The sequence below is a fragment of the Narcine bancroftii genome, chromosome 6, assembly GCF_036971445.1.
Source record: "Narcine bancroftii isolate sNarBan1 chromosome 6, sNarBan1.hap1, whole genome shotgun sequence".
Classification (NCBI taxonomy): domain Eukaryota; kingdom Metazoa; phylum Chordata; class Chondrichthyes; order Torpediniformes; family Narcinidae; genus Narcine; species Narcine bancroftii.
In genome coordinates this window covers 73,356,577-73,380,554 of record NC_091474.1, presented here as the reverse complement: position 1 = coordinate 73,380,554, position 23,978 = coordinate 73,356,577, and the positions used below count along the sequence as shown (strand labels likewise).

Below are 23,978 nucleotides of genomic sequence, written 5' to 3'. Positions count from 1 at the left end.
CTCTTATACACTATTCCCCTTGAAATGAATACCAACATAGCATTTGCTTTCTTTACTGCCGATCCCACCTGGTGGTTGATTGTGATGTCATGTATGTGACCAGAAAACCAATTATCTGGCCATAATTCGGTGTTTCGGAGGGTTGTGCATACAAAATGGTTGATGATTTCGTTCATAACAAATATGGCTTCACTTCCAGCAGTCCTGAAGAAGACCAAGGGCCAAGAGCAATAATGACGCAAGGGAAATGTAGGTATCGGACAAGACCAAAACTAAAGCAATCGGCAAACTCAACTCTACCTACCCAGATTAAGACTTAGACTGCTGCAGCACAGTACAGGCCCTTCAGCCCTCGATGTTATGCCGACCCATATATTCCTTACCCTGTAAACCTCTATTTTTCTTTCATCCTGTATCTGTCCAAGGGTCTCTTAAATGTCACCACTGTTTCAGCCTCCACCACCATCCCTGGCAAGACATTCCAGGCCCCCACAACTCTCTGCGTAAGGAACTTATCCCTGATGTCTCCCCTAAACCTTGGTTATCCGAGAACTTTCCTGCACTGAGGCACCGCACAGACCGTCCTTGTGAAACAGCAAGAGAACACAGCATCTGGGATCTCAGTTGTATATCCAACACCTCAGTACATGCACCTGGAATTGTCTGATCTCGGAAGCTAGCAGGCTCAGGTCTGGTCAGTACTTCGAGGGGAGACCACCAAGTACTGCAGGCTTCTGTGAGGGGAGCTGGACAAAGTGTCAACTCTCTGTCAGTCTTACAGTAGACAAAAGTTGATAAATGTCATGTATGTTACATTCTAAATGTAGTGTTACATGTATGTTACATTCTAAATATAGTGTTACATGACAATAATGGAACCATTACCTTGAAGTAGCATCTTGGTGATTCATACAATGCTGATTTAGTTCTGCACTCTTTGTCTTCCTGTCTGAATACATCCAGATTACACTCCACTTATACATTCAAAGAGGCACCAGTTTGGGGTGCCCACTCCTGCACAGAAAACCTGAATGGAAAAACCCTACTGCTCTCTCTGCCACGCTGGAAGAGTGGCGCAAACCTTCTAACATCTATATAAGTCTTTGCCTCAGTAAGGCAGCAAGGACCCCATCACCCTGGTCACAACAACTTCTCACTGTAGGCAGAAGGTCGTAGCCTGAAGACTGGTGCCTTGCTTCTTTCCCATGGCTATCAGGCTCTTGGACCTCTCCTTGTTACACTAATCAGAGACCACTCCGACACCACAAAAGGACTGCCTGCACTATCGCAATACCACTTCTTTTATTTGCACTATGGTGATGGTCAAAATTTATAATCACTTCTATTTATTATATCCTTTTAATTTAATGTGCACTGGAGTTTTATTATGAAGGAACTGTTTGGCTGCAGCAAAGATTTCACAAGTACAGTATCCAATAAACTCATCAGATCCCTGTTCCTTCACGATGCATTGTCCATGACATACCACCACCAAGGTCTGGGTGAGATACTCGGGGTGCACCAGGTCCGGTACTGTGAGCATGGAGACTGATCATCAGCTCCCTCATCCACACCTTTGTTTGCCTGCACGCCTTTCTCCGGGCTAGAGAGGGAGCCTCCATCACATCCAACAGGAGGTGAAGCTCTGTCAACAACAGCCCACACTCACTGCAGCAGCCAGGGTGCAGACCTGAGCCCTCCCCCCCCCCCCCCACTCAGCAGTGAATGGCTGCACACCTCACCCAGCCCTCACTGGAAGCACAACAAGCAAAGGAAGATCCATGGGTTAATTCAAGCCAGATTTTCCCAGACAGCGACACAAGGCACCATCTCAAGATGGCAACCAACATCATAAAGGATCCCAGCAACCTAGTCACCACCTATCAGCTCTCGAGCCTTCCGCAACCTAGTCACCACCTATCAGCTCTCGAGCCTTCCCGATTTGCACAAACCATAACTACTCCCAGATAAAAGATGTCAGGTGACATGGTGACATTTTTTTAATATATTTATTTTCTTTCATGATGCATTGTGGTAACATAATTTAAACTCTGTTCTGCTGGTGTGTTTTACAGACCTCTGTGCTGCAGCAGGCAAGAATTTCATTGCATATTGTAATTGTGTATAGTGAATGCTTGCTGAGCACTAATCGAGGTCCCTTCATTGCATCACTCAATGGGGAGAATTGCCCCAATGATACCGTGACTCACACAGTCCCTTCTGAAAGTGGCCTGTTCAACTGCAGCAAGTAAGAATTTCCATGCAGACATGCCTTGTATATTGTGTATGACAATAAACTAGTTTTCATTAAATCATTTTGAGAGGCCGGCCATAGCTTGAATAAACATGTACCTAAGCAAAGATCTGAACCCACTGCAATTTGCCTATTGTCACACCAGGTGCAATATCGTTGGGTCTCCACTCAGCTCTGGATCACCTCGACAACAGAAATTCATACCTACGGCTGCTCTTCATCAACTACAGCTTGGCCTTCAATACCATTATTCCTTCAGTGCTGGTCAAGAAGCTACAAACTCTAGGCCTTTGTATCCCCCTCTCCAACTGGATCCTTGACTTTCTCATTGGAAGACCACAGTCAGTATGAATTGGAAGCAATGTCCCCTCCTCACTGATGATCAATACAGGTGCACCCCAAGAATGGCGCTTATCCCACTGCTCTACTCATTATACACCCATGACTCTGTGGGCAGGCACAATTCTAATCCTATCTCCAAGTTTGCCGATGGCACCACAGTTGCCGGCAGAATCACAAACAGCAATGAGGAAGCGTAGAGGAGGGAGATAGATCAGCTCGTTGAATGATGTAACATCAACAACCTTGAGCTCAACGTTAGTAAAACCAAGGATGATTGTGGACTTCAGGAGGGAGTCAGAGGAACACGATCCAGTCCTCATTGAGGGCCCAGTAGTGGAGAGGTCAAAAACGTCAAATTCCTGGGTATCAAAATCTCCAAAGATCTGCCCTGGACCCTCCATGTTATCAAAGAAGGCTCGCCAGTGGCTATATTTTGTGATGTATCTGAGGAGATTCATTATGTCACCAAAGACTCTCGTAAACTTCTACAGATGTACCGTGGAGAGCATTCTGGCTGGTTGCATCATTGCCTGGTGTGGAGGCACCAACTCTTAGGACAAGAATAAACTCCAGAGCGTTGTTAACTCAGCCTGCGACATCACAAGCACCAGACTTCACTCCATCAAGGACATCTACATGAGGCAGTGTCTTATATTGTTTTATGGTTTTATTGTATTGTATATGTTGAACATTTATGGGTTTTGGAGGGGGGTAGGAAGAGGGGAGGGAAGGAAAGGGGGAAAAAAGGGAGAAAATGCCACTGTAACTTTAATGAGAAACGTTTGTACATATTTTGGTTGATATGGTTCACAGAGTGAAAAATAAAAAAATATTTTAAAAAAGGCAGGCTTGAAAAAGCAGCCTCTATCTTCAAAGAACCCCACCACCCAGGCCAGGCCCTCTTCACTCTACTACCATCAAGTAAAAGGTAAAGGAGCCTAAAGACGAGCACTCACCGGCACAGGGTGGCTTCTTCCCTACTGCTATCAAGATTCCTGAATAATCAATGAACCAAAGACTCTGCCTCACTTTCCATGCTCTATTATTATAGCAACATTTTAAGATCGTTATAATATGAATGTTTGCACTGTGACACTGTCGCAAGACACCAAATTTCATGGCTTGTTCATGGCAATAAATCCTGATTCTGCTTTGATGGTATCTGCATAATAGAGGCAAAGTCAACATGAATTTGGTTGGTATTCCTGACTGCCTTTTGGAAGGGAGGGCTGAAGCTAACTCATTGAACTGCTCCTGTTCCTCTGGTACAGGTACCCTTGACACAGCGTATCCCATGACCCACTCCCAACGACAGAGGAGATGGCAAGGAATCCGACTGTTCTCCTTGGAACAGTGAAGGTCCCGAAGGTACTCAAAGATATGGGAAACCTTTCATGTGGGGTAGAAGGGGAGAATTTGTTTCCACTGGCAAGAGGGTTGTTATAAAGAGCATGAAAATGCAAGATAATGGTCTAAAAGCATAGAGGGGGTGACTTGGTAATGTAGAGAAATGTTACTGTCCGGATTGCGCAGTCTGAAAGGATGGAGCAAGTAGTTTCAACAAGAAAATCGGACTAATCCCTAAAATTTTTTTTGAAGGATGGTGGGAAAGTACAGAGGGTCTGGTAGCTGTTGCAGAAGGGATGTGCAGAAATAATGGGCCATGTCTTCTTTGACTTGTTCATGGACAGCTTCCCAGCAAGGCCAACATTTATACATGGTGAATAGGAGTGCAGTAGAACAAAGGGATCTGAGAATGCAGATACAGAATTCCCTGAAAGTGGCGTCACAGGTGGAAAGGGTTGTAAAGAGAGCTTTTAGTATAATGGCCTTCATAAATCAAAGTATTGAGTACAGGAGTTGAGTTGTTTTGATAAAGTTGTACAAGATATTGTTGAGGCCAAATTTGGAGTATTGTGTGCAGCTTTGATCGGGAAAAATATCAGTAAGATAGAAAGAGTTCAGAGAAGATTTACTAGGATGCTGCCCAGACTTCAGGAATTGAGTTACAGGGAAAAGTTAAACAGTGTAGGATATTATTCCCTGGAGCATAGAAGAATGAGGAGAAATTTGATAGAGGTATTTAAAATTATGAGGGGGGGTAGACAGAGTAGAGGTAGATAGGCTTTTTCCTCTGAGAGTAGTTGAGATACAAACCAGAGGTCATGGGTTAAGAGTGAAAGGGGAGAAGTTTGGGGGAAACGAGAGGAGCTTCTGCACACAGAGAGTGGTGGGAGTGTGGAACGAGCTACCAGCTGGTGAATGCGGGCTCAATTTTCACATTTAAGAAGAATTTGAACAGGTACATGGATGGGGGAGATATGGAGGCCTATGGACTGGTTCAGGTCAGTGGGACTAGGCAAAAAAAAATGCTTTGGCACAGACTAGAAGGGCCAAAGGGGCCTGTTTCTGTGCTTTAGTGTTCTATGCTCATCCTTAATACCCTTTCAAATTTGCCAGGGCACCTCAGAGACCACCCGAGAGGGCGTAAAGCAGAGAAAAAGCTTTCATCCTCACATCCCATTTACAAAGATCACTGTGTATTTGGAGCAGCGCATGGGTTGAAGTTGCTTGCTTTTCTTCCCTAGAGTAACGGACTGTTTTCTTGAAAGAAAATCTAAACCCAGATATTTCATAGTGAGTGAGCATTACTGACAGCAGCTTCTATTCCAGGTTTAAATTCCCCGGGATTTGAACCCATGCCCCAGTCATTAGCCCAGGCTCTGAATTACCAACATGGTGCTATTTGTGCCTAATGAAACCTCCCCGGTGCTCAGCGAAAACTCAAATCAAACAAAATAAAGATTTCTTTATTTTCTATTTCAGTTCTCTTTCAGAGGGCACATTGTGAGTTGAAGGAAAGGGAATTATAGAAGCAGAATGTCACTGATTTACATATCCTTGACAAGTTACCAAGGCCCCCAAGAACCAATAACTCAGGGTGGCAATTCCATATATCTCAGTGCCTCCTGCAGGAGGGGAATGAAGAGGCAAATCCCACCTCCACATCAGAAGAGCAACAACACTCCGAAATATTTATTTGGCCTGAAAAGATGGTAAGTAGGTGAATGAACTGAACTCCTTGTTACTTCAGTGATCCAGATCCATTTTCAGATTCAGAATTTACTGTCATGAACAAGGTCATGAACTTCGGGGTTTTGTGGCAGCGTCGTAGTGCAAACGTTCATATTAGAACCATCTTACAACATTATGACATAAAAATAAAAATAGCAGTGCACGAAAAGTAAGGCAGTGCCTTTGGTTCACTGATTACTCAGGAAGCTGATGGCTGCGTGGCCTGGGTGGTGGGGGGATCCTTGAGGATAGAGGCTGCTTTTTTAAGACACTGCCTCATGTAGATGTCCTCGATGGAGTGAAGTCTGGTGCCTGTGATGTTGCAGGGTGAGTTAACAATGCTCTGGAGTTGATTCTTGCCCTGAGAGTTGGTGCCTCTGTACCAAGCAGAGAAGCAGCCACCCAGAATGCTCTCCTCGGTACACCTGTAGAAGCTTACGAGAGTTTGCCAAATCTCCTCAGACACCTCACAAAGTTTAGCCACTGGCGGGCCTTCTTTGTGATTGCATCAACCTGGAGATTCCAGCACAGATCCTCAGAGATTTTGATACTGAGCCCTCGATGAGACTGGCTCATGTTCCCCTGACTCCCTCCTGAAGTCCACAATCATCTCCTTCGTTCTTGTTGTCATTACACCATTCAACAACTGGTCTATCTCCCTGCTGTATATTTCCTCATTTTTGTTTGTGATTCTGCCAACAACATAGAAAAGAGGTGTAGGAGAAGGCCATTTGGCCCTTCAAGCCTACACCACCATTCAATATGATCATGGCTGATCAGTACCCGGTTCCTGCTTTCTCCACCTTACCCCTTGATCCCCTTAGCCACAAGTGCCAAATCTAACCTACTCTTAAATATTGACAAGGAACCGGCCTCAACTACTTCCTGTGGCAAAGAACTCCACACATTTACCACCCTCTGAGAAAAGAAATTTTTCCTCATCTCAGTCCTAAAAAACTTCCCCCTTATCCTTAAACTGTGATGTCACTGGCAAACTTGTAGATAGCATTGAAATTGTGCCTTTAATTACAGGGACCAAAATCTCCACAGAAGAGTACACGTGGGATGAGGATTCTGTGTACGGAGGGGCTGAACTTCCCCAAGACCGCTTGCATTACACGACGAATTGCATCCCTGTCACTGACATATGACAATATAAAGTATTGTAATTTTGTTTGTTTTTCCTGTACTTAGCGCAATTAGTGCATGAAATTGGATCTTTAGCAAAACCAGTACTTCAATAAAAGCAACAAAAAAAATGCTGGAAATACTCAGAAGATCTGGCAAGAGAGAAAATTAACCAATGGCCTGTCATTCGCATATTATGAGGAAGCGTGACCAACTTGAAACATTCTCCTTCCAGGAGACGCTGCCTGGCCTGCTCAGGGATTCCAGTATTTTGTTTTTACTTCTGATTTTCAGCATCTGCAGTTTTGTTTGGTTTAAGAACAAACTGTAACCTTTTCAAGAGTCTTCAAAGCTCTCCTCCAGCATATTCCACTGCAAGAGTTTAGGTGACGTCAAAACAGCCCCTAATTCTATGACCACAACTAACCTCACGTGACTTTTTCAATTCAAACCTTCAAAAAAAAAAAAATTACTGCTTTGAACTAATTTCAATGACAGCTTGTGTATAGAATTAGAGGAATGCGAACATATATGCAAAACTAAACCAATCTTAGTCGTGATTTAAGGGTTCACACCAGAAGTTTTGATTGACCATTTCTACCCACGGATGCTGCCTGACCTGCTGAGTTCCTCTGACAATTCTTTCTTTGCTCAAGATTACAGCATCTGCAGCTTTTGTGTTTCTCTGGAATAATAAACACTTCTCCAATTAATTGATTGGAAACAAAACTCATGCTGCATGACACAGTCCTCTACAACACAGATGGTCATGGCTACATTTCACTAGTGACAATGTTCCTCATTATTCTTGTGCACCAGGACAAAGGTCCACGATGGAAGAATAGGGTCATGGAAAAAGATTCAATAGGGTGGGTGTGTGTGTGTACATACATATACATATGTGGTTTGTGTGTGCATATGTATATAACGAACACTGATTATCCAAAATGGTCAGGACCAGGCCCATTTCGGATAAAGTTTTTTTAAAGAACTGGTCATTTTTAAAAAAAAACAACCTAGTAGCAACAGCAAATCACTTGTAACAGTGTTTAAACCACAACAAAGAACAAGGGAAGGCTTTCATCCTCATCAAAAAAAACCAACCTGAACAAAATAAGATAAATCCAACATCAAAAACTCAAAATTCTACTCACAGGTTTTCCAAACCGTGATGTCAGTTTGGCTCTGAAATAATTTTGGATGACTGAGGACCTCAGATTGTTTCAGATCTCCTCATTTATGCAAAATTCTTCAGAGGTGATACGATTTCATTTTGGCGTCTAAACCTTTTGGATAAACGAGGATTTTGGAAATCCTCTATAATCCGGGAAAAAAAAATTTTTAAGAGTCGAACAGACATCTCTTCCTGGTCCAAAAAATTTCATACGTGTTAGTTACATGAAGATATTTGAATTGAAATGGTCATGTGAAGTAGAATGAGAATGCGTCTTTTTTTTTCATGCGCTATTATTTTTATTTTTTGTATTATTTTTGTCAGATGGTTCATAAATGAATGTTTGCACTATGATGCTTCCGCAAAACACAGAATTTTGTGTCTTTTTTTTTAAAAAATGTTTTACACTATGAGCCATACTGACCAAAATACACACATTTCCCTCCTGAATATACACAGTGTCATTTTCTCCCCCCCCCCCACTCCCTTCTTGAATAAGAATGTGTCTTGATGCATGCAAGACATTGACTACATTTTGTTGGGTGTGTCCACATGTATTGGAAAAGGTGGCAAGATCATTTCAGGGTGTGTCTAAGGGTACACCTGTCCCCACGTTGTTCTTAGGGACAATCCTCACAACTAAAAACCATGCAGGAATATAACAAATGCACATAGATTGGATTTCTTATCCATAAAGCACAGGGGAAAACATACGCGGCCTGCAAATAAATATTCTGCACGGGGCCAGCTTCAGCCATTCACACAACGTTGCAATAATGAAGTGATAAAATATTACTAATGAATAATAAATCTGCAGAACTCCCAGGAACACATGGGCCCCATAAATAATGCACATCAAATTAACAACCCCTCTCGAAACATGCCAAATAATTCTGGTTTGCAAAAAAAAAACTGAATAAATGAAGTTGAAACAGACTATGATATTGTATGTAACTCTTAAAGACGAGCTTCATACAAGTTTAGAACCACATCATCTTGCTCGCAAGCTTAGAAATGGAATTAAAATGCTTCAAGTTTCCAGTCAACATTGCAGCCATAAAAAATGACATGTATCAAAATATGTACTCACACACATGATCTGTTCACATCCAGCTGATCTGCATATCTGTACTTGGGTCATGACAATACTCTTGTCAAAATAATAAAACTCTTTTGACTTAAGAAAGGGTAGGGTAGACTCACCTTTGATTTTAACAGTGGGTGAATTTGGACCAGCAGACTGTTTCCTCCATCCCCGCCAATTCTGACACAAGCTTTCAGCTTCAGAGATGAAGGAACAGAGGGAATCCTCTTCAAACCGGTCACTGTCTTCGAAGGAAAACCGTTCACCGTCCTCCCACTCAGCAAACATCAGTTCCATCACATTGACAGCGTCAGGAGGAAGCAAAACAAAGGAAGCGGCCAAGGTGTGGAGGAATCCAAACTGCAGGGGCCGGCTAACAAAAGAACTCAACTCGATTCCACGGTTGAGGAAGCCGTACAAGTTCTTGAAATGTGCGTCAGTGCAAGACACAGCCCCCAAGTGGAAAATAACACTCATTCATCCGGTGCCATCTTCAATCCTTCTCGATAGAAAAAAAAACAAATCCTAGTGGTCTGCTGGAAATTAAACCCAGGCGGAACGAGGAACTAGAGCCTCTTTTGTTGTCCCAGTCGATCACTATCGGTCCTTTTGTTCTCTCTCTCTCTGAAACACTGGAGTGGGGGTGAAAAAGAAAAGATGGTCATCTCAGATTAATGGTCGGAACAGAAAGGAGGCGAGAGCCCTGTGTCTTGGTGGTGGGGGAGTGAGGAGAGAGGAGGAGGGGGTCCAATCATCACCCCCCCCCCCCTACAGTACACTACACAAGGCAGCTGCAGACAGGGGAAGAGGGGATCAGCCGGGGATTCCCCTCCCGCGTCACAGCCCCGAATGGCAACAATGTATCCATTTCACGGGGTGTAGCAGACCGAGGGAAACCCAGGTAACAAAGTTCAGCGCTGGGGGCCCGGGGAAGCGAGCACCAAGTTACAGCGCACACGGACCCTCATTTACAAACCAAACAGCCAGAAGGTGATCAGGCAGGACTTGAGTGGGGAGAAGGAGGAGTTTGTGGGCTCTCTGCGACATGGATACTTCACCTGGGCCAGGCATCAGCTGTTGGCCATTTCCGCTCCTGTCACATGATTTCTTCTTCTTCTGTTTCGGATTTGCACCACTTTCTCCCTCCCACCCTCCCCCCATCCACCCCCCTGCCCCGGTCAGGAACGACCTCCAACACCCCCTCCCGCTGTCGGGGGTCCCGGACGCAGAGGCTCGGCCGCTGCGCGCGCACTCCCTGGCCTGGGCTCCTCTGTCACCCACCCCCCCCTCCAAGATGTGCCCGAGTCTGCCTTTCTCTCTTTCTCTCTCTCTCTCTCTCTCTCTCTCGCTGTGTGAGGACGACCTCCAACCCGGGCACTTCCCATACGTAAAAGGAAATGAGAGGGCTGACGTGCGCAACGCTATTTTTGCAGAAGGAGGGAAATGGAGCAGCTATCCACTGCTCTGCGAGCTCGATTACTTTTTAATAAGATGCTTTTACTGTCATGTAATTAAACATTTTTTCCTAAAGCAACGTTTTATAAACATGCATGGGGACATCACATTTGTATAATCAGCATTTTTCCAGATGATAAATGATATCACACAAAATTTACTTTAGTCTACGGTCCAGTGGTTTTCAAACTTTTTCTTTCCACTCACACTTTAAATAATCCCTATTGCATAGGTGCTCTGTGATTAGTAAAGGTCCCATTATTGTCATGTTTAGAATGTAACATTCTTTAACTTTCTCCCGTAAGGACGACAGAGTCGCCACTTTGTCCAGCACCCCTCACAGAAATAACGCCCCAGTGAGGAACAAACTGGCAACCCTTGCTTTACTCTAACCATTGAGCTATGGAGTTACTGTAAGGTGATATGTAAGTGGGGAAAAAAGGTTGAGAAGCACTGCTCTAGACCCAATTGTTACTGAAATATTTTGCTTGAGAAAAATTGTCATTGGCCCATTTTCTTTGGAGTTATGGAACCCCTCCTTACTAATCACAGAGCACCTGTGGCATAGGGATTACTTAAAGTGGAATGTGAGTGGAAAGAAAAAGGCTGAGAACCACTGGCAAAGGGATTACTTTAGATGGAATGTGAGTTGGGGGGGGGGAGCAGTTTGAAAACCACTGATTTCGGGTGTAACATCCAAATGTTCCGATTGCTCCTGGCAATTGCTATGTGATTTTCATGCTTTGCTGATGTTGTTCCGTGGACTTGCCCAAGTGCAGGTCAGGCAGCTTTATACGAAAAAAAAACTTTGAATGAGCCTCTGCTCTCAGTCAACTTGGCTGAATAATGTGCAGGCTTTTATGGATACTGCTGGGTACCTCCATACACTATTTCACTGACCCTTCAATCAATTCAAATATTTGAAGGTGTCTCCTTTGTTTACCCCATCACCTTGTACTCCTCTGCTAGTTTGGCCAAAAGAACCCATGACCTGGCAACATTGAAAAGATTCTCTGAGGCTTTTTGACTACATCCCTGGAAGAGTCAGGATTGGAAGAGGTCTGACATCTCCAGATGATTCTCTCACTTTAAGCCTCTCTCTTTCAATGATCTTGGCAAGAATTGTTAGCTGTTCGTCCAACAGCCAAGATGGTACATATTGGAATCTCCTTCTTAAAATACCCTCCTTTAAAACACCACTACAAATCTACCTCTTTGATGACCTTCATTGACGATACCCTGGTAATGGACTGTATAAAAAGAGGTGATGAGTCAGTATACAGGAGGAGATTGAAAACTTGGCTGAATCATGCACCAATAATAACCTCACACGTCATCAAAACCAAGGAGTTGATTGTCGACTTCAGGAAGGGTAAACAAGAAGTGTATGATCCATTGGGGAATCAGAGGTGGAGAGGGCAAGTAAATTTAAGTTCTTGGGAGTCACCATCTAGGAGGACCTTTCATGGACCCAACGCACTAATGGCATCGTGAAGAAAGCACATCAGTGCTTCTACTTCTTCATGAGTTTGCAGAAGTTCAGTATGACACAGAAACCTTGGGAAATTTCTACAGATGTGTGATGAAAAGTGTGCTGACTGGCTGCATCATGGACTGTTATGGGGACACCAATGCTCCTGAGTCTAAAGCCCTGCAAAAGGTAGTGAACACATATTATAAGTGTGAGGGATACTGGAATGTTAGGAGTCCAGAGATACTGGAAGCAAGTGCCAATTAAGAATAAAGTATTATGGGTTAACTTAAGGTGAAGGGATACTGGAATGTTAGGAGTCAAGCAAGTGCCAATTAAGAATAAAGTATTATGGGTTAACTTAAGGTGAAGGGATACTGGAATGTGAGGAGTCAAGCAAGTGCTCATTAGAGATGAAGTATTATGGGTTAAATCAGGGTGAAGGGATGCTGGAATGAGAGGAAGGGTTGTAAAAGTGTAATAAACTAAGGATCTTCAAAACAGGATAACAAGTAGATAGCTTTAGCAAGTCTTAGGGATTGATTAATGAGTGAAGAACAAAGACATGATACTTCTCTGGCTAACAAGTTTGCAGGAAGACACATAAACTGATAAGAAGTTAGAATCCACGTGGGCAGAATTACCTAATGCTAAACCAATCCAGGAGGCAGAAGAATGTTGGGGGGAAGGTATCTCTGTACTGAAATGAAATGTATAAAAGTTGGGTGAGCCCCAGTGTATGTGTGTATTCCCAGGGTAAGGGGAAGCACCCAACTTTGCATTGTTGTAATAGTATAATAAAAGTTCTTTGTTCTCAATTTTTGTCTCGAGCAAATTCTGTGAAGGTACTTCTGTTTCTCACACAAGTAAACCCCTCCCCACCATCGAGAACATCTATAGGGAATGCTGCTGTTGGAGAGCAGCAGAACATCAATGATCCACACCACCTAGCGCACCCAGCTCTGTTCTTGCTGCTCCATCAGGGAAGAGGTATCGGTGACAGCAGGTTCTGGAAGAGCTACTACCCCTCCGCCATCAGACCCATCAACAACAAACTCAATCAGGGACTCTTACTTGTGCACTTTATTGATTGATTGTTTTTCTCCTTTCTATATTTGTTTACATGTGTACATTGTGTGCAGTTTTTTTGCATGACCAATAAGTGGTAATTCTGCCTGTATGTTATATGTTATATCATGTATGTACTCTGATAATAAATCTGACTAAATTATTAGTTTCCTCACGACAAAGGATTTGCTTAATGCTGCATATGTAACACACCTTGGGATGTTTTGCAGGGGTGGTGGTGCAATTCTCAGATAACATCATCCTTATAACATTGTTATCAGTGAGTTTCCAGTTCATGAAATGGCTCCTGTTTCCTCACTCATTGGCTTGCTGTTGAGAAATGAGACAACATGAATGGGATGTGAAAGGCACCATCAAAATGCAAGTCCTTGCATTTCTTGCCCTGTTAGACCATCCCCGAGACAGGCAATAATTTGCAGAGTTGTTTTGGGGAATGAGCCCCATTTCTCCCAGTTTCCATGGTAACCTTTCCCATCTGGAGCCCCAAGCTTTGGCCCTGCTGAGATTGCCCACTCTGAAGAGAGGCAACAGGTCTTTTCAAACTGCTGTGTAAAATGGAGTTAACTGGGCAATTTCCACCCTAGTTTAGCGGCAGTTGAAAGAGTCCAACCAGGTTAACCCTGATGGAACCCAGCCGGGTCTCTGCCTACCTCAGAGGTAGTCAGGGAACCCAGTTAAATATACCCAAGTCTTGTCCACAACTGATTTGTAAAGGAAAATGGCTGACCCACTTATTCCGGTGATGTCAGCACTTGCGTGCATGTATCTCCGTGGCAGCCAGCATCTAAACATCCTTCCTGTTCTCCATTTGGACTTCAATTCTTAACTTCCGGCAGTACTTCCAGTAAGTGGGAGCAGGATTCCCCCTTAAATCACTAGGTTGGTGATTTAATGGGTAGATCCCCCTGTGATTTGAAAGGTGGTTCCAGCACCTTTGCCCCAGTAATCACACCTGGGTCCCAGGAGGGTGACCCAGGTGCTGCAATTTGAAAGGGGCCAATGACAAGCATTGTAGGCCTGTTACCACAATCCCAGAAATGAAAGGATATTACTGAGTGAAACACAAAAGTCTCCAGGCACTGTGATTGTAGTAAAACACAGAAAATTCTGGAGAAACTAGCCAGTCTTGGAGCGTCCATAGGAGGTAAAGATATACAACCGACGTTTCAGGCCTGAGGCCTTCTTCATGGTATAAGTAAAAAACAGGCAGGCATCTGCATAAAGACTGCAGAATGGCTGGATGAGGAATCCAGACCAACAGACAATAGATGTTCATTGGATATGATAAGAAGACAGGTGAGAATTGATTTTGGCTCAGTAAAAGCAGAGAGAGAGCAAGAGGAAAGGAGATGGGAAGGAAGATGAGGGGGTGAGATTTAACACATTCTGGAGAAGTCGGTTAATGGCATCTGGTTAGAGGGTACCCTGATAAAAGATGAGGCATTGTTCCTCCAATTTGCAGTAGTCTCATTCTGGCAGTGCATGAGACCTTGGACAGACAATGTCAGCAAGGGAATGGGACGGAATTGAAATGAGTGGGCACTGGGAGATCCACACTATGGTGGCTGACAGAGACAAGGTGCTTAACAAGGAAATCTCCCATTCTGCACCCATCCTCTCCCATGTAGAGGAGACCACAACAGGAGCATGGTATGCAGTAGTTGCCCCTGCAGATTCACAGCAGTTACTCATTGATGTCCACATATAGTTCATTCAGTAGTTCAGTGCCAGAGTTTGCTCTTGAAAGGCTTGTTTCAAATTCTGAGATGTTTTATTTCACACAAATGTAAATATTGTATATACAGTGGAACCCAATTTTAACATGACCCAATTTAATGCAAACCCGGATAGAACACGATCAGCCAATGGACTCTTTCTTTCTTCTTTCCAAAATTGAAATTGTTTTCAGATCAAAATGGAATACACCATTAAAACGAAAATCTTCTTCAGTGACAGATGATGCGATCAAGAATAAAAGTCAAACCCAAGTTGCACGCGACCTTGGACAGCAGTCAGCTCCTTGTGTGTGGAAAAATGCTGGGAGAAGGGACTGGGTCCAGCCTTTTCATCACAACAGTCCACCAAGGAAGATCATGAGCAAGAATTCTACAGCTTCACAGATGAAGAGGTGGATGAGGTGCAGAGGCAGTTTCAAATTAGCTAAGAGGGTTTACACCAGTGGTACTCTGCCGATGACGAATGCCCGACATACGAGCATCTGACGGACTCCAAAATCGTCTGTAACATTAATATCGGATCCCGAAGCACAGGAGGATGATAATGAGGAGCCTCCACCCCACCCCCCTTCCAGCTGCTCTGACCACCATGACCACCCCCACATGCAACCAACTCCTATCCCCTAGAGGCAGCCCTACCACCCCAGCCTCAAGACATACGGCTGTTTACAGCCGACCAGTTCACCACCACCAGAGCTGCGCAGGTCACAGAGGCAGAAGAAACCAGCTGAACCTCTAGGACTCTAACCAAGTGGGGTTTTGTTTTAAACGAGGGGGTGAATGTGGTGATATGTATATACTCTGCTGTGTACAAGTGGCTGAGCCCACCCACTGATGACTCGCTCCCTAGTGACTCCTCCCCTTGTGACCTGGCCTTAAAGGTCGACCTCCCTTCCCTTATCCTCCATTCGAGCACATGGAGTCAGTCCAGCTATATTCTAATGTGCATTAAAGCCTATCATTCACCTCATTCATATCAGAGGCTAGCCCATGTTGGTTGGAGACCCAGGATGTGGACCACATAAAAATTCTCCAGCACAGAAGCATTTTGCACACCACCAGCGATGTTCTGCATTCAGGCAATGAATACTCAATTGCTTTTTTTTAAGAAATAAAATTACGATTGTAAGAAAATTTTTTAAATGATTGCAAATACAGGTATTGTAAATGTGTTCTTTATTTTTTTTGAAAATGCTGTTTTCATGTCCCCCAATTTAGCACGGCCCCACTTTTCTCATGATCCGCATTATAACAGGGTTCCGCTGTATTCATTTAAGATGAATTTTAAAGACCAATGTTCAATGTTAAATTTATGGGGTTGACTATGACATGGATACTACTTTTGAGGGGCTGAAATTCACCCTGGAACCCAAAATACCGTATTGGTAGCAGAAGTCCAAATGATCTCTAAATGAATAAGGAACAAAAACATAAGGAATTAAAGTCATAATACAGATCCTGTGCATCAAACACTGTAAGTAACGCGGAGAGAAAGTTTGTTTACGAGCAGTCCAAATGAACATCCCATGCTGAGTACAAGTAAAACACAGTACAGAGGTACAAAGTTACATAGAGAGTTCCATTACAGATCATTTTGCTAATGTGCGATTCATTCAGGACCGAATAATGGTCAGAATCATGGTGATTGGGAGTTGGTGATCCTCCTTACCACAGGAGGGAGTCAGCGACAAATGTTTAATCTCGGGTTAGATGCAAAATGTATGTCGCACGAGGTTGTGAGTTGTTAATAAAATATAATTAATGCAAAAGAACCTAAGTTTCTTTATTGCAACAAAAGAAACATCACAAGTATCACAACATTCACCATTGTGACAGTTCAGGAGAGGCCATACTTAAGCGGACAATTAGTGTTCAATATAATTCTTAACTGATTTATGCTTTTAATTTTCTCTCACACGCATCTTGCATGTGAATCAACACTGCTTTCCTCTCCATTCACAGAGCCATCCCCCTCTCTGTGTGCCCTCCCTTCCTTATCCACCTATTACCTCCTGCCTGTGGGACCATGCTCTTCCTCCTGCCCCCCTCCACCATTTTGCTCACACCTTGATGAAGAGCTCAAGCCCAAAATGATGGTTATGTATCTCTATCTTTGCTATATAAAGTCCACTGTTTGACCTGCTGAGTTTCTCCAGCATTGCGTTTTTACCTAATGTTAATTAACAAGCAAGTTTAAAAGCCCCACTGACCATGCCTATTCTGTCTTAGGCCACTGCTTTAGATGAGAAGAAACAACTATAACTTAACTATTCGCTGTGACTCAGTAAGAGCACATGGCTCAGAGGAGTGAAGGTTTGTAGTTCACAACACAAGCACCAAGTCTAGGCTGACACGTCCTTATAGTACTTCCCATTGCTTATATCATTGCTATACTATTCATGTGAGTTTATTCTGTTTGGAATGACAGAGCATCATATGTGCTCTGTAGTTCGTAAGGGATGACTTAAGGCGATACGTGAGTGGAAAAGACTGAAAATCACTGCACGTGGGAGGGTCTCAAATGACAGGACGTGGTTACAAAATAAGGGACTGGTCCTTTAAAACAAGCTGTGCAGAATTTTGTTCTCCCAGATTGTAGTAAATCTCCAACCCAGATCACTAGAAATATTTAAGGTACAGATGGATACATTTTTGAATGGCCAGAGATTGAGAGCGAATGAGGAACTGGCAATGAAGTGGAGATGAGGCTTGTAGCAGGTCAGCTATGATCATGTTGAATGGCAGAATTTCAAGGTGGCATTGGTCTCCTCTTGCACTAATTTTCCTGTATACTTGTGTGTAATCAGGTACACACATGACATCACGTAAACATCAGCCTCAGTTGTTTGCCTCATCAGCAATGAAGAGTCACACTCCAGAGAAGAGATGGAAAATCTCGGGTAACATTAAGTAACAAGCTGAATCTCAATGTGGACAAGATGAAGGAGATGATCATGGACTTCAGGAGGACCAGGAATGACCATTCTCCGCTACACATCAACAACTCTGCAGTAGAGTGGAGAGCATCAAGTTCCTTAACATCCCTTCACTTGTCAGGAAGGTGCAACAGCGACTGCACTTACTGAGAAGACTGAAGTAGGCAAGTCTACCAGACACCATTATGTCAACCTTCTATAGGAGTTCTATCAAGAGTGTCCTGGCCGGCTGCATCACAGTGTGGTACAGTTCCTGCAGAGGATCAGAGGTCAATCCACAAGACCGTAAAAATGGCAGAGAAGATCACTGGGGTCTCCCTCCCCCCATCGACCTGATTTACTGGGATCGTTGTTTGAAGAGGGTACCCAAAATCCTTGAGAACCCCTTCCACCCCACACACACCATCCTTCAGCTGCTCCTATCAGGAAAGAGATCCAGGAGGATCAGAGCCAGCACCACCAGGCTGAGGAACAGCTTCTTCCCACGGGCAGTGAGAATGCTGAACGACCAAAGGAACTGCTCGCACTGACCATCCGAGACTCTCATACGTACAAAACAATATCTATTTATGCAGATTAAATACTTATTCTCCATATGTATTGTTTATCTGTTTGTGTTTTGTGTCTGGTTGTGTGTCTGCGTGTTTTGTACTGAGGACCGGAGAGCGCAGTTTCATCAGGTTGTACTTGTATAATCAGATGACAATAAACTTGACTTGATTAGCCACTCCATGAGGAATCACATACAGAATTGCTCGTACCAACTTTCCCGTGGGTGCAATTTCACCCAGAATGATCACCAGCGCAATCTAGCTCAGAATCCACTTAGATGTGTGTAAACGTTCAAATTTTTGATTTGATTCAGTGGCTTTCCATGAAGAAGATCTCCAGAAGATCAAATGTAATCTAAAAGTTAAAACGTTGTTGTATTTGATCCAACAAATCCACAAACATTCCTGTTATCTGGTATATTGAGTCACAATGACTCATGTTTCTAAAATGGTTAAAGTTAATGTCTGGCGAGTATTTACCCCACCCCATTCCTCCAGCCCAATAAAACTCCAAACTCCATGATTCCTTTCCATCCTGTTACAATCTACACAGGCCATTGGGTGGAAGATTCCGAATGTTTTGGAGCAGGTTAATGCTTCTCTGTAAGTAACGGTGTAAAAAATGTTTAACAAAACACATTGAAGCAATTTCTCATTACCACAAGCACAAATACTTTTGGAGAACTGACTCTCTTCCCAATTAAGTCACTTTTGTCTCTGCTGTAGGATCAGGCAGCCGACCTTTGAATCAAACGGGCACCTCAAATCAGAGACTTGAGCACACCATCTACACCTGACAGCACAGTGGCAAGGGAGTGCTGCAGTCCTTTAACATCTCTTGGAGGGAGAGAAAAGATTACAGGCCCATTATTTAAATAATCCATTACATTATTCCAAATCCCCCAAACAAGCTTGATGAGAGTAAATCATAAATGCAGCAGGGATTACAGAACTGAACCTTTAATACCTTGATGAAGGACTCAAGCCCAAAACATTAGTTAGTTCTGTGTTTGACCTGCTGAGTTTCCTTTGGGTCCCTGCCTACGTTTCGCTCATACCTTGATGAAGGGCTCAAGCACGAAACTTTGATTATATATTTTTATCTTTGCTACATAGAGTCCACTGTTTGACCTGCTGGGTTTCTCCAGCATCGAAATAGTTTGATGGGTCATTTACTTCATTGGTGAATAAGCGTGAGCTTCCTGTCACAAGTTGGGTACTGCATTTCTTTCAGATCTTTTAAATCACCATTTCTCTTCAAAAGGTGTTGCAAAGCATCTTGCGTTGTCCAGCAGCCTGGAGAGCTGCTGCAGGAATGTCCTTCTGTAACTATCATTGCAGTGAATTTCAACTGCAATATTCATAATTTTGTGAAAGGATGCTATATTTAATTTTTATTTAGACATACAGCACGGTAACAGAGACCATGATGCCCAATTACATCCAATTGACCTACCACCCCAGTATGTTTTTTCTTGAAAGTTGGGAGGAAACCTGTACAGACACAGGAGAACGTACAAACTCCTTACTGACATCGCGGGATTCGAACCCCAGTCGCTGGTGCTGTAACAGCCTGGTGCTAACTGCTATACTAACCTTGCCACCCTCACACTAAGCGTGCCGCCCTATATAAATGAAAGTTTTACTTTTCACAGTTAACAAGCATTCATCAGAAGTGGATGGCAGAATTTGTTTTATGAGTTGCTTGTGTGGTGATAGTAAAATTATGTCACCGTTTTGGCAAAAACAAGCTTATACATAGAAAGCTTGGAGCAGAGTGATTACCTACATCAAGGTAGTGCCCAGTCACAACTCACAAAGTCGTGTCTGATGCACAGGCTGTGATTCTGCTCAAGGTTCCACCTATTGATACATCTGCAGAACTGCAAAATATACAGAAGATTTTAATCAGCAAATTACATGCAGTTGGATGCAATACACTCTTTAAACACAAAATTAATACCCACCAATCATATGTTTGGAAGCAGCAGCATTTTAAAAGCTCTTCACTTCTTTGGTCAACATAAGCAACAAAAATGTTTAACTGGAGACTGGCACATTTGTGACATTGAGTCATATAACACAGAATCCGCACCTTCAAGCACCTCTGAATCTTTTCTATTCCCTCTGTGTTCCTATCAACTCACCCCCACCCCCCCACCCTTCCCAATTCTATCACCCACTCATGCCCTCGGGCCAATGAATCTACTGACCCGCACGCCTTTAGGATGTGGCAGCAAACCAGAGTACAGGAGGCAGCCCATGCAGTCACAGGGAGGTACAAACCCCACAATGAGGCAAGGTCGGGATTGAGCCAGGCCTCTGGTGCAGCTCTCCCAGGTCTACCACTGCGTAGTCGCGTGAGAGTCACACAGTCCGCAGTCTGAGGGAGGTGGTATTTCCATCCTGTGTTCACGGTTTCAGCTGGTCTGATTTGATTGCGGAAGACCGAACACTCTCCAAGTTTCATGTTCTTTACTATAGCAGTCTGCCAAGAGTTCTCCAGCGTGCCAGAATAATCAGCCCGTGGCCATGATAACCATCTGCAATCATGAGTTGAAACATTTCCTCGCTTTAAACCTCCCAGGCTCGAGCTGAGGATTTAATGTGGTCTGTACCGGCTGGTCAAAGCACGACTGGCCTATCCGAACCATCATCACTCACCTACAGCACCCCTCCAGGTTACCATCACTCAACCGGACAGACAGACATGGAACAAGAGCCAAACCCCATCTAGAGCTCAACTCAATGATAGAGGAATTCTGTTTTCAGCTGCAGTGGCTGATATTGTACAGTGTACCCACGGAATGCTTCTGAAATTGTGTGTCACGGTAGAAATCTCCAAAAGTCAGCTTATTCTCATCCAGAAAGTCCCCATGCCCCAACTGTTCCAAGTTTATTCCCCTTTGCAATTTAAAAAAAAAATGAATTCAAATGGTGAGAGCTTTACTGTAACCATTTCTAGATTTGTTGCCCATCCTTGACTGAGTGGCTTGATGGAGAAACTCAGGCCCTACACAGGCCAGTGGATTTCCTTCTCTGGAGATCAGATGGATTTTTAATGACAATCCAATTGTTTTACGGTCACCATTACTAAAGCAAGCATTATACTCCAGCTTTATTTAACTTACTGAAATTCCTCAGCCAGGGCCTGAGATTCAAACCTATTTATCCACCTCCTTTGACCAGATCTGCAGATGCAACTTGACAACAAAACCACTATATTGCATCAATACTAATGATAACCCATCTTTACTCTTTGTGTAGCCGTGCAAGAAATAATTCAGTCTCTTGTGTTTATTCCCCAACCCCATCTCATGCTTTTCTCACTGCCTTGCTCAACTGGTTTTCCTGAGTTATCACTTTGGTTTGAGTAACTTTCTTGATCCAGTTTACAAACTTGGATACTTTGGTGTAAACTCCAGGAGAGTCCTTCCTTCCACAGCCATATCCCCAGGAGGTAACCCCAAAAATCACCCAGCGCCCCTCTATGCGTTGGCACACCAGGGGACCTCCGCTGTCCCCTTGACAACTATCGACCCGCTTGTGTTCAGACAGATTGCCTGCACAGATCATCCGGGCTGTAAACTTGCTCCTGTAGCGCGTTTGACAGATGGCCTTTGGGAGAAGAGGAACAGCCCCTTGAAGTAACGTTCTTGAGTAGGATCTTCCTGGAAGGTGCAAGATGTATGAATTACTGCACTAATTGACTTGTGTACAGCCAATATTAGCTATTATGTTTCAAAGCAACAGGGCAGAGTTTTCAATTGCAAATCAACTACAGGAAAGATATCAATAAGATAGAAAGAGTGCAGAGATTTACTAGGATGTTGCCCAAATTTCAGGAATTAATTACAGGGAAAGGTTAAACAGGTCAGGACTTTATTACTAGTCCTAAGGGGGCCATAGCTAAAAGTTGAGAATGGCTGATCTAGAATACGCTGAATTGCACTGGAAACACAATCAGAAGCTTCAGGAAGAGATTTAGCATAAAGAAAAGAGGTAGATTTCCTTCCTTCCCCGCTTCAAGTTGTCTTCAGCAATTTGATCTCAGATTGCTCACCGTTGGAGGACCAGATAACTGTATTGCACCCTGCTTATTTTCTGCCACAATCTGATTTTCATTTGTACCTCTGAAAATAAACTCGGCTACAATACACAAAACAATGATGAATGTGCTTTAGTCCAATGTTAAAACTATATTTCATATTTGTATATATATATTTTAGTAAAACATAGTTTTGGGTGAACAGGGCTCATTTACCTTCTACAGACACACGTTCCCATAACCTGGTGAATTTTTGCCTTTACTGTTCCTTTGTTAATGCTAACAAAGTCTCTTTAATCCCTAACAAAATTGAGAAGGTTGTTAGTTTGTAACACGAGTTTAAATGCCAAGTGAAGAATAATGTGGTAAAATGCTGTCTGACTGCCTTGGGCATGACAAGAGCTTTTATTGGATTCGGGCAGAGACCTGAACGATCGCCTCATGAACAATGGGGAGAAATTTCGCCAGTTCTTCCATTTCCCCTGGTGGAACATCGGGCTAAGGGAACCAATATAGAAAAACTCTGACAATCCACTTTCCTCGTGGTCAGACATCCTGATGTAGCAACATCTGCCCCATTTATTAGTATTGGCAGCTGAGCAAAGCTCTCCGGGACCAGTCACCGTTTTCTATGCTCGCACAGCAGATTATGGTGTGTTGTTTATTTTATACCACATCTTTTTTCCCCTCACTCACAAACTCCCTAGGTTCCTTTGAACTCACCATTTGCCACAGTGCTGCTACAGCCTGTTTTGAGAACTCCAGTTAAATAACCTGGGTTTTGAACCCTCCTTCCTTCAAAATCACTGGGTTCGTAAGGAATAAAACATTCCAGCACAGTACAGGCCCTTCATCCCCATGATGTTGTGCTGATCTATATATACCTACTCAACAAAGTAAACTTTCCTTACCTCACACCCATAACCTCCCATTTTTCTTTCATCTGTGTGCCTGTCTAAGAGTCTTTTAAATGCCCCTATTGTTCCAGCTTCCACCACCACCCATGACAATGCATTTCAGGCACCCACTACTCTCAGTGTTTAAAAAAAAACTTAAGCCTGATGACTCCCCTCACCTTATACAGATGTCCTCTGGTGTTTGCTGCTCCCACCCTGGGAAAAAGGTGCTTGCTGTCCACCCTATCTACAGCTCTCATAAGCTCTCATCATTCTTCACTCTAAAGAGAAAATCCCTAGTTCTGTTAACCTTGCTTCATGAGACACAGTCTCCAATCCAGAAAACATCCTGGTAAATCTCTTCTTCACCCTCTCCACGGCTTCCACATCCTTCCTGTAATGAGGTGACCAGAATTGAAGACAGCACTCCATATGTGGTCTATGTTAGGGATCAATAGTAAGTCACGAGGATGCTGGATTATTGGAGTTCCTCTGTAATGGATCCAACAAAGGATTCAGAGAAACCTCTTTACCTGGGAGTTGTGCAGGTGAAACTCAGGCCTGACAATTTCACAGATGTAATCAGGGAGAAATTGGATGAAAAGACAGGGAGAGGGAAATAAGGGGGTAGATGTGGGAGCAGATGGAAGGTGGGGGAATGAGTGATCTGTACCATGAACTAGATTGGCTAAGCAGTCTGTTTTTGCAGAATGCTCTCCATGTAACTCACAGCACAATA

At 43.5% G+C, this 23,978-nt stretch overlaps 2 protein-coding genes and 1 long non-coding RNA gene across 4 annotated transcripts in view; 1 reads left to right on the top strand and 2 right to left on the bottom strand.

The window, feature by feature from the left end:
- zswim8 (zinc finger, SWIM-type containing 8) overlaps nt 1–10,223 on the bottom strand; it is a 118,875-nt gene extending 108,652 nt beyond the window's left edge. The window contains exons 1-2 of one of the 2 annotated variants that reach the window (XM_069885359.1): nt 10,116–10,223; nt 9,177–9,689 (exon numbers count right to left, since the gene is read on the bottom strand). In XM_069885359.1, coding sequence (XP_069741460.1) covers nt 9,177–9,534 — 358 coding nt within the window. In that variant the 5' untranslated portion in view covers nt 9,535–9,689; nt 10,116–10,223. The remainder of the gene's footprint in view (nt 1–9,176; nt 9,690–10,115) is intronic. The other variant, XM_069885358.1, reaches the window with a different exon arrangement.
- On the top strand, nt 141–6,817 carry LOC138737532 (uncharacterized). The gene is made up of 4 exons (XR_011341001.1): nt 141–249; nt 3,868–3,964; nt 5,423–5,652; nt 6,704–6,817. It is a non-coding gene; the product is annotated as an uncharacterized lncRNA (long non-coding RNA).
- A 5,761-nt stretch (nt 10,224–15,984) lies between the features above and the next one.
- Nucleotides 15,985–23,978, bottom strand: part of LOC138736223 (neurotrypsin) — a 49,632-nt gene continuing 41,638 nt past the window's right edge. Inside the window, exon 15 of the mRNA XM_069885357.1 lies at nt 15,985–21,966. Within this exon, the coding sequence (XP_069741458.1) occupies nt 21,611–21,966 (356 nt within the window). The 3' untranslated portion in view covers nt 15,985–21,610. The remainder of the gene's footprint in view (nt 21,967–23,978) is intronic.